The sequence below is a fragment of the Periophthalmus magnuspinnatus genome, chromosome 24, assembly GCF_009829125.3.
Source record: "Periophthalmus magnuspinnatus isolate fPerMag1 chromosome 24, fPerMag1.2.pri, whole genome shotgun sequence".
NCBI lineage: Eukaryota > Metazoa > Chordata > Actinopteri > Gobiiformes > Gobiidae > Periophthalmus > Periophthalmus magnuspinnatus.
The window spans coordinates 4,253,650-4,267,535 of NC_047149.1; the positions used below are offsets into that span (position 1 = coordinate 4,253,650).

Sequence of the window (13,886 nt, forward strand, 5' to 3'; positions counted from 1 at the left end):
TATATATCGTCAAGAGTATTTTTATTTATTTATTTTGTATATTTTACCAAATTATTCTGTCACAGCACTACATTTGGTTGACTTGTTTAGAGAAAAGAAACATTTATGCAGAACATTTGACATTTGATTGACTGTTTTGATGATTAAAATAAAAAATGGTTTAACAAAGATTTTTAGTATCACAGTTGTGATTTAGTAAATCTTTTGTGATCCTTCAGAGTCGTGAAACAGCATGTCCCTGCTACATGTAAATGTAGGGCTCATATAAGCTGTGGACACTGGCCAATGGAACAGTCTAATGTGTTTTTCTAGTTGGTTAAATGCACAAAACAAAATGCACTGCTATGTTCATTCATCTTCAATAAATGGAAGATTAAAAAAAAAAATTATGTTTATTTTTTGTGAAAATGGGGTTGATCATTAAGTGTCCCAAAAGCCTTTATTTTTCACCAAATTGTATCAAATCGATTTGAAACCTATCATATTGTACTGTATTGATTCAAATCGACAGTGCACTGTATCGACGTATGTATCGTACCAAGCAACCATAATGTAACAACGGTGGAATTTGTCTAAAATGCACAATTGTTATGGACAAACTAATGAAAATAAATGACAACACCTTTATGTTGTTGAGGCTGAATCTGTTAAAAATGGCATCCTTGTGTGTAAAGTGCTCAGTTTTAGAACATAAAGCTACTTACTGTATTTTTATACTTTTCTTCTCAACCTTTTCCCCCCAAACTGCTGCTTAACTAATGGAAAACTATGATCAATATTTACTACAGTTACTATACCTCCAAATCAAAAATAGAAACACATGAAAACCTGTCATATGCATTTAAACTCTACTGTACTTAGAGGTGTAAGGCTCCCGACTGGTGTTTATCCTTTAAAGATGAGTTCTATCCTGGTCAAGACGACACACCTTTACAATACAAGGCTCAATACAAATAGTCCTGCTTTCTCCTAGCTCCTAACTCCTAACTCCTACCTCCTAACTCCTTTACGTTTGGAGCTACGTCATTGTGTCCCATAAGAGTCCTGGGCAGAGAGGAGAAAACACTTCAGCAGTGTTCAGAAATGCGACAAGCTGTTTACAAACCGGACTACAGGGCTGTCACTCATGCATTTACACTGGAAAAAAATATACAAAAAATCCAAAACATTTATTTAGATTGAAGATAGGCACTGAATAAGGGAGGACAAACATCATGATATCTCATTTTATTCACTTTTATTCACTCTGCTCCAGTCGTGTGTCAACATGAAACAAAAACTACAGGGATACAGAAAGTCCCCTCTTGTAGTCCATCTATGTGTGTCTAATGTGTGAAGATGGGCACGTCAAGCCCCAAAAACACATTTGTTTGTGATTCTATCTAAGGCTAATCTTGTTGTTCTGCAACTTTTTAACACAGTTGGGCAGTAGCCTATTGAGGTTTTTGAGCAGTTAATAAAACAGGCCTAACATGCTGTGGTTGTAAAAAAAAAAAAAAAACAAAAACCACATGAGGCACATGAGGCACATGAGTGAAACTGCTGCCGTTGAACAAAACGCTCTGCAATAAACCCTGGAGCATACCATCTCTGACTCTACAGACCCACCATCAGCAGCAACTTCTATAAATGTTAGTAGTCATCTCCGCCTCTCTCTCTAAAACCTTCAAATCAGGATGAAAATCTAGGGGTAATACTGGACTAAGACTTGAACTTTAACAGCCACATCAAATCATTAACATCTGCAGCTTTTTACCACCTAAAAACATTGCAAAAATCAAAGGTAAACTGTCAAATCCAGACTTAGAGAGACTTATCCTGCATTTGTCTCCAGTAGGTTAGACAACTGTAACGTCCTGCTCACTGGCCTCTCCAAACGAGCCTTACGACAGAACAAAACATCCAGAACACTGCTGCTCAGGTCCTAACTAGAACCAGGAAGTACGAGCACATAAGTCCTGTGCTCAGGTCTCTGCACTGTCTCCTGTGGCTCAAAGAATAGACTTATAGCTCTGTGTGAACAAGTCTCTCCATGGACCAGCACCAAAGTACATCTCCAACATGTTAGAGCCACATGAACCATCTCACACTCTGAGGACTTCAGGGACCGGCCTCCTGCTGGTGTCAGAGTCAGGACTAAACATGGAGAATCAGTGTTTCAGTTTTATGTGCCTAAAACCTGGAACAGTCTTCCTGAAGATGTGAGACAAGCCTCTACTTTGACAATGTTTAAATCCAGGCTCCAAATGGTTCTGTTTAGCTGTGAATATGACTGAAAGGGTTTATTCTGCACTTTTTTCCTTTAATGTAAATTTTACGATGATTATTTGTGATTATTTATGATTATTTATGTTTTGATTTTAATGTCTTTCTTACTGTCTATAAAGCACTTTGTGTACGAATTATGCTATACAAATAAACCTGCCTTGACTTCTATAAATGTAAACAAATGTGCGACCCTCTCTGCATGTTGTTATTTACTCCACAAATATCTCCTTCACTCCGGTTAATTACCTGATCAGTATTTCAAATGTTAAGACTTCAGCATCAGGTTAAGGGAGCGTGTGAGCTGTCTTACCCTTGACTTCAAGCACCAGGTTGGGTGAGGCGCTGCAGCAGATGACTCCCTCCGGTGTGATGTTCCACAGGTGGGTGCTGTCGTCCAGGGCAGGGGTCAGTCCCACTCGAGCCCCCGCGATGGTCACACTGCTGCTGGGACACAGGCAGCACTCCTCCAGCAGCTGAGCGCACACAGATCAGATAAGGGGTCAGAAGGGGTTACAAAGTCATTTCAGAGTAGGCCTTTTGGTTTTGTGTGCCGCCTCCAGTTGTCTCTACAATTTCAAGTACTATGTGACATCACACAGGACTGCCATGATTACAATCAAGTGTTTCTGATTATAAACACTTGGGTCCAGGGGCCTCTTAAACCAATCACACTGTTCCTCATATGTCCAGACCCTTTCTCCCCTAGGCTCTATCTTAAAAGTGATTGTGGGAAGAGTCAGGTGTTTAGTCCCACTTTAAGTCAAGATACACTTTACTGATCTTCTGCATTTGACCCATCCAACTTGTCAAGAGCAGTGTAGCGCATGAGGACCCATCTCTATATCTCGTTCTAAGCTTTGTCAGTACTAGGGATGGGAATCGTGAACCTCTTCTACACACATTAGAATATACATGTGTTAATGTGATTTTTTTGTAGTATTCATACCTGCTCAAATGAGTATCTGTGCAGTTTTGATACTTATTTTAGTACTGATTAGTATCTGAATCTTATGAAAACCTTAAAATATAGTATAAAATTGTATAATAGTAGAAATATTCCTGGCTGGGGTGGATCCTGTCCTGCCGTGAGTGGGCCCCTCTCTGTCCCTTAGTTGAGTGAGCCATTAGTCCTGGACACATCTGCAGCCTGCCCATCATGGTATAGTCCTGGTATAGTCCTGGTTTAGTCCTGGTTCAGTCCTGGTTTAGCCCTGGTTTAGTCCTGGTTTAGTCCTGGTTTAGTCCTGGTTTAGTCCTGGTTCAGTCCTGGTTCAGTCCTGGTTCAGTCGTGGTTTAGTCCTGGTTCAGTCCTGGTTTAGTCATGGGAGTGGATCTCTCCTTCACTGTGGTTCTCCTCAAGGTTTCTCTTTTTCCCACTGTTTTATTTTCTTTTATTTTTTGCCAAGAAGGAGGGTCTAAGGACAGGGGGCGCTCTGGGACAGCTCTCCATTTGCTTGTTTTCTGTTGATTCTGTTGATTGTTTCATTGTTGACTTTCTAACTTTCTGTTGGTTGATTTAATTCTCATGTTCAGCTCTAAGAGGCGACTGCTGTTGTGATTTTGGGCTTTACAAAAATAAGTTGAATTGAATATAGTGACTCCTGGATGTTGATGGGAGGCGTTGAATCTAAAGTATTTATAGGTATAGGGTTTATGTGTACACTGTGCTGTGTACCGGGCATCTACAGTGTATATAACCGATATAATGTAATAGATTATGGCGTGTACCTTGCAGCGCAGGTGTCCATTTTGGAAGAACCAGATCTGCTCAAAGCCGCCGCTCTCCTCCATCTCCTGCACACGGAGCAGCTTGATCTCGTCCAGGTCTCCGGTCACTGTCATCAGATGCCCGGACTGACTGCTGCGGATGTGGAAGTGCACCTGTTTCTGCTCACAACACAGCACCATGGGCATCTCAGTCAGAGCTTATTTGTACAGGACTTTTTTTTCATAAACTAAAATACAAGCTTGTGTTTATTGCACTTAAACTCTGAGTGGGCTTGCATCTCTACAAACCTGATCCTGAACCTGAAAATGTTCCTTTGGCTTTAACTCAAACTCATAATGGTAGTATAAAAATTGTTCATGTTGTTTTGAAAATTTGAATCTATTGCCAAAAAGCTGTCAAGTTAAGAGTGCTAGTTTTGTGAATAGACTAGACTTAATTACCCAGTATAAAACAACAACTACTAGTCCTATTGCAACTGCCAGTATTACTACCTCTACAACTATTACTACTTCTACAGTTTCTGCTGACTATCACTCCGGGCAGTCAGAGCCACACTGGATGTATCAAACAGCTTTACCATTTCCATAAAGGGTTTTATAACAGGCAAAAGGATTCAGCAGTCCATTCTACTTGACCTGCATGCTAATCTCAAATGCTAATCACAAATGCTAATCAATGATCTCTATGCAAAGCTAACTGCTAAGAAGCCAAATTCACATTTTAAAATGCAGCTGCACTTTTGCTGTATAAAATGTTCTGATGTTTGAGCCTTTGGAGTCTATATTTGATGACACTAAAGAGGGGGCATTTTACTTCTCTGGGGTAATAAAGAGGGGTATTTTACATCTATGGTGCAATAAAGAGGGGGTATTTTACATCTATTGGGTAATAAAGAGGGGTATTTTACATCTATGGTGCAATAAAGAGGGGGTATTTTACATCTATTGGGTAATAAAGAGGGGTATTTTACATCTATGGGGCAATAAAGAGGGGGTATTTTACATCTATGGGGTAATAAAGAGGGGTATTTTACATCTATGGGGCAATAAAGAGGGGGTATTTTACATCTATTGGGTAATAAAGAGGGGTATTTTACATCTATGGTGTATTAAAGAGGGGGTGTTTTACTTCTATGGAGTATTAAAGAGGGGGTGTTTTACTTATATGGGGTATTATCTGTCACTCCCCCTACAACTTCACAATCGGTGTAAAGTTGTAGTGTATTGTTTTGCATCATGTTTTTGTATATTTATGGAGAATTGTGGGTTTGTGGGCTGCGATTTGGAAGAAATCGTACAGCTAACCATAAGGACGGTTTGAAAAAGGCCCAAGAGAGATCACTAAATTACTCAAACATGCATGGATAACATCTAAAACCTCTTCAGACAGGTTTTTTTTTAAATTTAACATTTACGTATCCAATATGGCCACCGGTTAAACCAATACACACAAAAGCAGAGCACTATTATATGTCCTTGGTGTTTAAAAGTGAACACACTTATAATAATTCACTGTTCAGAGTCTGACATTGAGATATAAAATGAAAATGAGCCGTGGATCTGTACGGAACAAAAGTTTTTTCTCTCTCTCAGCAGCTCCACGTCCTCCTCTCAAAGGAATCAATGTGTTTACTTTCACTTTTGTGTGTGTCTTTATTTTCTGAATTATTTTTATTCACAAAACTCAAGGTGGGTAGCACTTAGTTACATTTACTCCATTACATTTACTTGAGTACTTTGAGTGATATTTTTGTAGAAGTAACATTACTCTTACTTGAGTAAAAGTTGTGTTTTTTCTTCCCTCTGTGAGTGAGTCTAAAGTGACTTGAGCTTTATGTAACAATATGAAATGATTAGTAGTGAGTAGTACTTTTCCCAGATACATTTTTACTCTTTCTTGAGCAATTTCTTGGACCACTACTTTGTACTTCTACTTGAGTAATATTATCCATAAAGTAAAGTTGCGCTTGAGTACAATTCTTGGCTACTCTACCACCTCTGGTTAGTATTCACAAAACTCAACATATCCAGGAACATCTGATTGTTGTAGTTTTACAACATGCACCAGTAAATACACGAGTAACTACTACTACTGCTGCTGCAACTAGTATTACAGTTACTATTGATATCACAACCACTTCAACTACTACTACAAGTACTACTCCTCTGCTATGACATTACAGAGTGACACAAAGAAGTCGATGCACCTATTACTTTAAACTACAGGATGTAAGATTTGGATTTAAAATGTCATAACCAACTGTTTCACACATGTTTAACACACAAATGCTGCATATTTAGGCTGAGTTCTTCTCAAAATGAAAACTGTTCCACCTTGTGATGTCATCATGTGGTAATACAGGAAGTTCTCTGTGTTTTTAAACTCCACACACCTTCACTAGAATCATTCAAATAATTTCAGTCCTGGAACTGCCAATCTTTACTAAACTAAAGATAAAAAGTCGCTTTTAACTTGAAAACTACCACTTGATGACATCACAAGTTGGAACAGTACATTTTGAGCTTTGGAGATGTAGACAGACTAACAATAAAGGGTTAAGCAAACATGTGAATGAAACAAAACAACTCCAGGTCTGTTTTTGAGGGTGTCATGAGCGCTCACCTGCAGTAGGGGGCGCAGGGAGCCGACCTTCTTCCAGCCGCTGAAGCTCCTCCAGTCAGACACCTCTCCAGGCCTGAGGAGGATCTGTGCTCCTCTGTAGTTTATCTCCTCGTACAGCACCCACCTGGATCAAAACAAGAGAGTTTCACATCTGCTGCTCACAAAACATCAGATAAACTCACAGGTGGTAGATTTAAGGAGAGACACGACAGGCAAAACAGGTTTCTTTTTTTCTATTTTGGTCAGTTTGGTCTTATCTTCCAAGCTTTTAGGTGGAAACAACAATATCCACTCCGACTGCAAGTTGATAAAAAGTAAATTCAGTGCAGAGTCATGTGGGACGTAACTTCAAAGGCCATTTTCTCCAAATGCATTTTTCTACTTTAATTTCGACACACACCAAACTTTACAATCTTACACTTAACAAGATTTTCACAAATCTTACGAAAGGATTTTTTTGATACCTGATTCCAAAGTCTGATTTATTAAAGTTTTAACTCGAGGTGAAATTTTTATTTTTTGACCAATTTTCAGTCAGATCTAGTTTACTCAAATAAAGATCCAAAATCCCCTTCTGTATATTCGGGAGCAGCAGTCTAAGCAGGGACTCCCAGACTTCCCTCACCCCAGACACGTCCTCCAGCTCCTCCGGTGGTCTTTACCTTTTCACTCTCTACTCTCTCTCCATCTCTCTCTTTAAACTCCCTCTTTCCTCCTTTCCTCTTTCCCCTCCCTCACATCCTCTTTTCTTTATCCTCTTCTCTCTCTACCCTCTCTGTTCCTCTCTTTCTTTACCCCAGTCTCTTTCTCCCTCTTCTCCTCCCGCTCTCCTGTCTGTCACACATACTCTTTGAACAGCAGTATCAGTATGTTTGTGTGTGAGTATATGTCACTCTGGCCTCTCATCTGTACAGACTCCTCACACGCCTCACACTCCTCACACTCCTCACACTCCTCACACTCCTCACACTCCTCACACTCCTCACACTCATCACACTCATCACACTCATCACACTCCTCACACTCATCACACTCCTCACACTCCTCACACTCCTCACACTCATCACACTCATCACACTCATCACACTCCTCACACTCCTCACACTCATCACACTCCTCACATGCCTCACACTCATCACACTCATCACACTCATCACACTCCTCAAATGCCTCACACTCATCACACTCACTCAAGTCTCACTTCTCTTCAGAATTAACTTCATACAAGCGACTTGACTTAAAGTGGAGGTACGTTACTTAAATGCACTCTTACATCATCTTGTATGGTCTCAGTATAATTTTCTTACTCGATGATACACATAAGGTTCGGCGGTGGTTGTGTAGCCATTTTGATACTACTGAAAATAAACCCGCTTGATTGGCAGCTGTGTGACTCTTTGTTGTGATATTTATAGTGACGTCCGCTCCCATTGGGCCACACTGAACCAGAGTTTTCTCACACAGAAACAGTGGACTTGTTTCATTTCTTAAGTCGTTTTAGATGAATATTGAGATGTAAAATGTCCAAATTATCATTAACTATAACTAAACAAATGCGATATAAGTTTAATGTCATACTATGGAATATTTTAGGCAAAGTAAGGAGATCTCCATGGAAACAAGCAGGTGATAACAGTAGTCTCCAGTTGTGTTTTTGCTTGTCTAAACTTCATAGTGAGGAGGTGATCCTGCTGAGCTGTTTCTGCACAGGACCCACAGACACGAGCCTGTTCTGTGTCTCTATCGATCTCTCCATCCCTTTCTCCTCATCTCTTTTTTTCTCTCTTGTTCTATAACTCTACTTACTCTCTCCCTGAATTTTCTTGTCTGTATTTCTCTCTCTTGATTCTTCTTTACTCTGTGGCTGTGGGAGAGCGTTCATCCATCAGCGCTCTCCCACAGCCACGTTTTTTTTTTTCCCTGTCCCTTCTGCTCTGCAGGACAGAACTCATCATACCACACTCTCTTTCGCCCTCTCTCTTTTTCTCCCTCGTTCTCTCCCTTTGTCTCTCTCTTTCTCCCTCCATCTCTCTCTCTCTCATTCTTTCTCCCTCTTGCTCTCTTCCTCTCTCTTCTGCTCTGCTTGAGAGAAAACATCATACCACACTCTCCCTTTTTCTCCATTTCTCTTTCTCCCTCTCTCCCACTCTCCTTCTCCCTCTCGCTCTCTCTCTTTTTCCCTCTTGCTCTCTCCCTCTTTCTCCCTCTCTCTTTTGCTCTGCTGGAGAGAACACATCATACCACACTCGCTCCCTCTTTCTCCCTCTTTTCCCTTTCTCTCTTCCTCTTTCTCCCTCACTCTCTCCCTCTGTCTCTCGCTCTATCTCCCTCGCTCTTTTTCCCTCTTGGTCTCTTCCTCTCTTCTCCTCTGCTTGAGAGAACACATCATACCACACTCTCTCCCACTTTCTCCGTCTCCCTCTCTTTTTCCCTTTCTCTCTCCCTCTTTCCCCCTGTCTTTTCTGCTCTGTTGGAGAGAACACATAGTACAGGCCACAGAGAGAGTACTTCAGTCTGAGGAGTAAAACTGCAGTGTTGATAAAGTTTTTCACTAAACTTCAGAGGTTTACTCTCTAAACTTAGACTTTCTGTGACGGCATCAGTGAGAGTCAAAACTCAAGAGCCTTATTCATAACAGGCCTTACAGTGGATATAAACCTAATTCAATCTCTTTTTGCCACTAAACTGTGCATGTTTTTTTTTTTTTTTGGAAAAGCATTATCTACTGTTCCTAGTCCTTTGTTGTCAATCTTACTGCAAACTAGTTATATAAGTACTTGGTGACATCACGCAAGACTGCCCTGATTACAGCCAGGTGTTTCTGATAACAAACACCGCTAATGACATCTAACGTTACCATAATGACAATATTGGGACAAAATATCAAATGTTAATTAAAGGTATATTTTTGGAGCAGAGATTGGACTGAAACTTAATTTAGCTTCTAAAATGGTCACAATTATCATATTTCAGTTCTTAATATTACACTGAAAAAAAATGTAACCAAAACAAAGTTAACATTATATTTAAGATTTGCCTATTTGGCCCATTTTGTTTTCTATTTTTCATTGCATTTTTCAAGTTTATCATTTTCCTTCCTGGTTGTACACAGGCAGCAGATATGACAGACGTGGAGGTAATTCCATAATGGTTACCGAGCAACCACAATGTTATTATCTAAATTGCACAATAGTTCGAATTAGACCTATAATGTGCTCCTTCCGTGAAAATTGTCGTAGTATTTTGGAAGGAATTTTCCATGGTGATGACGCAGGTAGAGGTTAGTCACAACAATAAAATATCAAACTCCATTTTGATACTAAGGAATAGACTCCACACTTAATACCTGATTATGATACTACTATGATAATAAAAACACTTTCTTTAGACAATATAAGGTGATTTTCAACATTAAATGATAGTACTTTCTATTGCCATGAGTAGATTCCATAGTGGCTCATATTATTTTTTACTATTTTTGTACCGTAAATTTCGGACTAAAAGCCACTACTTTTTTCCGACACTTGGAACCCTGTGGCCTATAAAATGGTACGACTAATTTATAGATTTTTACTGGCTAACAGCCACTGGGGGGTGCTCTCTAACAGTAAACACAAAACTGAGACAGACGTGGGGAAAGATTAGGTGCTGAAGAATACATTAGTTTTGAATGTGAACTGTTTTGTGCATCACGCACACATTTTCAACATGGAAAACATGAAGAAATGGAAATGATGCAGCTTTTAAGATAAAGGCAATGGATCAGGCATCAAAGAAGGAAATAGAGCCACTGCACGTAAGTTTGACCATCAAAGAAGGAAATAGAGTCACTGCACGTAAGCTTGGCATTATGGAATCGATGGTGCGACATTGGTTGGTGCTGTTTTATTTTCTAAACATGCAGATATGTTCATCCCGTGTTGGTGCCGTACTGCCGATTTTCAGGCACAGTTTGAAAGAAGGCGTGTCTTAAATAATATTTTTTTTTTTTTAAAACCCTTCCTTGTGTCATTTTTTCTGTGTAAATATCTCATGTTACAACCTGAAAACCTGCGGCTTATATTCAGGTGCGGCTTATATATGTACAAAATAGATTTTCTTTTCAAATTTAGCTGGAGCGGCTTATATTCAGGTGCGCTCTATAGTCTAAAATTTGCAGTACTTTTCATCAACTTTTTCTCCACACTCTGCCACTAAACTGATGTAAAACTCTGATAAATATTTAGCACAGGAACTATCCAACTAAACCAAGTAACAATCAGAAAAAAACATGAAAGCCTGTCATATGCACTTTAACATTATAATCCTGACCTCTCTAGTACAGTGTATTGCGTTGCTGTGTGTAGTACTCACATGCCCCCCTCCACCAGCAAGGACTGCACCCGGCCCCCTCCTCCGCTCATCAGCAGGTTGACCTCTCCATCGCTCAGCACCAGACGCTTCCCCTTCAGGCCGCAGCGTTCGAACAGCACGATGGAGGGCAGCGAGAACTCCTGCACAAAACAAGAACACATGCAGGGCACATCAGGCACGGCGGGGCATCATGTTTAAAGAAAGGATAGAGGTCGCTATGGAGACGGAATCAAGCCCAGGCCAATCAAACTAGAGATGGTACTTTAAAGGGCCTGTATTACGCATTTACCTTACCTTTTATTGTTTTGAAAATGCTATATTCACCTAAAACAACGTACATAGTTGTTAGCAAATCTTACAGCTAACCATAAGGAGGGTTTGAATAGGACCTATAGATTCCCACGAATACTGCAGTGACTATACAGATAACACCACAGAGTTTTAGTATTGAGCGGCGATATTCTATAAATGTCAAAGATGAGCAATGATATTTTCTCCAGGAGGGACTTCAAACACATCTAAAAGAGTTGACCCCGCTGTGAACAGACGAGCTGAGTGTAAATACTGAATGAGCAGTGCTGGACTGTCGGATTTCCTAAAGGCCCCGTGGTCTGTGTGTGTGTGTGTGTAGTTATCATTATACCCTATGTTAGGTGAGCCGCCTGTACAGTTCACAGCGGACAGGTTCAGATGGTACATAGAAAACAAATCCTTCCAGTGAGCTGTTTGGGAAAGTGCACTCTGATCATTGTGGAGGATCAGGGTGAAATAAACACTATTGTCTATTGATCCTTCTGATACTCTGTTATTACACCATCTGCCTTTGTCCAGTTTTCTTGGCCCAAAATGCTCCCAGACTAAGACGTCCGTACGGCTCTATGTCTTTGTTGCTAAACTATGTGTCAGTAGGTGTTATTATTATTGATACTCTGCAGTGACATCACGCTGGAAGGGAGGGGGGGTCTGTATGTATACATATGGTGGAATGTTCAGCAGTTACCATGGTGACACGATGCACGTATTAGCAAACACCACTAAAAAAGTTCTCAAATAGTCTGTCTCTCATATTTATGTATTTAATTTAATGTTTGTCCTTTTATATTTTACGTTTGTGCCATCTAGTGGTGAGACGCATGGAACAAACTATTTTAAATAAAGTTCTGCTCGACCCTAATTAGTTGCGCACTCATCCATCAGCGCTCTCCCACAGCCACGTTTTTTCTCTGGTAGGATAAGAAATGAACTAAAATATAGAAATAACAAACAACCTTTGACATCTTTATTAATATTTACTTAGAATAAGAAGAAAAAACCCTAGATGAGCAATTAGCCCCCTGTGGATGTCGGTTCACGAGGTTTCTGTACTTTTATTTTGTGTAATTTAAGTTTCATGTAATGTATTGTGTGTATTGTTCTCACGGGTTGTCAAAAGGAAGAATAAACCCTGTTTTGTCTACCTCGTGCTCCTATGAAATCCTTGAGGGTGCTACTGTCTGAAACTGTGTTAAAACAAAGCTCAGATTAAAGTCTAACTTGAGTAACAGAGCTTCAGACAGAGCAGTGCCTAAAGTTAGCATCACACTCCCAGAAAAGAGAGTGTGATGCTGCTCAACTGCTGTGCTGTCTATTCACTTTTTGTGTGTTACCTGAACCTCAGCCAAGACAAGCCCGTTCAGTTGGATCTCATTTGTTTTCTGAAATAATTCCTCTTAAGTGCCCTCTTCCAAGTGGTTGAGTATTCTAGGGTCCTTATAATCGCAGTGATCGACTTAGCAGACATGTAAAACCATAAAACCAAAACACTAAAACATAAACTTTTTAAAAACTTAAAAACATATATATATTATAGAGTGTTTTTCAAAAATACTAGGGCCTATCTACTGTCTTTAAAAATGACAGTGAGGAGGTAGAATAACAGTAAATGTAGCCTAAATAAACTCAACTTAAAATCTAACAGAGCCAGACTTTAGGTTTAGAATCAACTGAAGATTTTTTTATAATCAGCTACCGGCACCTCCAAAGCCCCCTTTATCGGTATCGTATCAGACACCAAAAATCCATAATGGTCGGGTGCTACAATCTACAGTAGCTGTAGTAGCAGCCAAACTACTGGGTATTTGACCAGCTCAAGTAGTACATTCAGTTTGACCTTAAAACATATATAATAGTTGTAAAAAATAAAGCTGATACTTCGCAGATTTCGCCTGTTGCGGGTTATTTTTAGAATGTAACCCCAGCGATAAACGAGGGACAACTGTATTTGTCAATGGTGATACAAGACTTGAGTAAAACTAAGTACTGAATAATGAAATCGACAGACTCTTGGATAACTGCTGAAACATCTTCAACTTGTATTACACAGAACTGACTCTTGTGAGCGTTAGGTCATGTTATAGAGTTTTGTTTCATTCACACATCATTAATCTCTCTACATCTCCAAAGCTCAAAATGCTCTGTTCCAACTTGTGATGTCATTAAGGGGTAGTTTTCACGTTAATGGCAAAAGTTTAACTTTAGTTCAGTAGATATTGGCAATTCCACGGCTGAAATCATGCAAATGATTCCAGTGAAGATGTTTGGAGTTTAAAAACACAGTGGAGCACTTCTACTGCACATTACACATGGCGTTTTCCTTCTGAGAGAAGAACAGTCTAAAATATGCAGGGTTTGTGTGTTAAACATGTGTGAACGAAACACAACTCTACGCATATTTGTGATGAGGAAACATTACATGAATGAGAAAACAGCATAATACGTGCTTTTTAAACTGTAAAGCTAATGATTACCTCTGAAACCATCCTCTGTAACCACATCACACTCTGTATTTTTGAAGTTTTTCCTCATAAATCTTCATAAATTCCTGCCCTGCCTCAGCTCTGTCTCACACTGTATCTTCAGGCTGCAGCTGGACTCT

The 13,886-nt window shown here is 39.7% G+C and overlaps 1 protein-coding gene across 3 annotated transcripts in view; it reads right to left on the reverse strand.

Moving 5' to 3' along the window:
* LOC117393204 (microtubule-associated protein futsch-like) overlaps positions 1-13,886 on the reverse strand; it is a 299,761-nt gene that overhangs the window by 208,363 nt on the left and 77,512 nt on the right. For all 3 annotated transcript variants that reach the window (XM_055232212.1, XM_033991396.2, XM_055232213.1), the window contains 4 exons: positions 10,973-11,112; positions 6,620-6,743; positions 3,997-4,155; positions 2,579-2,741 (listed from right to left, as the gene is read on the reverse strand). In XM_055232212.1, the coding sequence (XP_055088187.1) occupies positions 2,579-2,741; positions 3,997-4,155; positions 6,620-6,743; positions 10,973-11,112 (586 nt within the window). The remainder of the gene's footprint in view (positions 1-2,578; positions 2,742-3,996; positions 4,156-6,619; positions 6,744-10,972; positions 11,113-13,886) is intronic.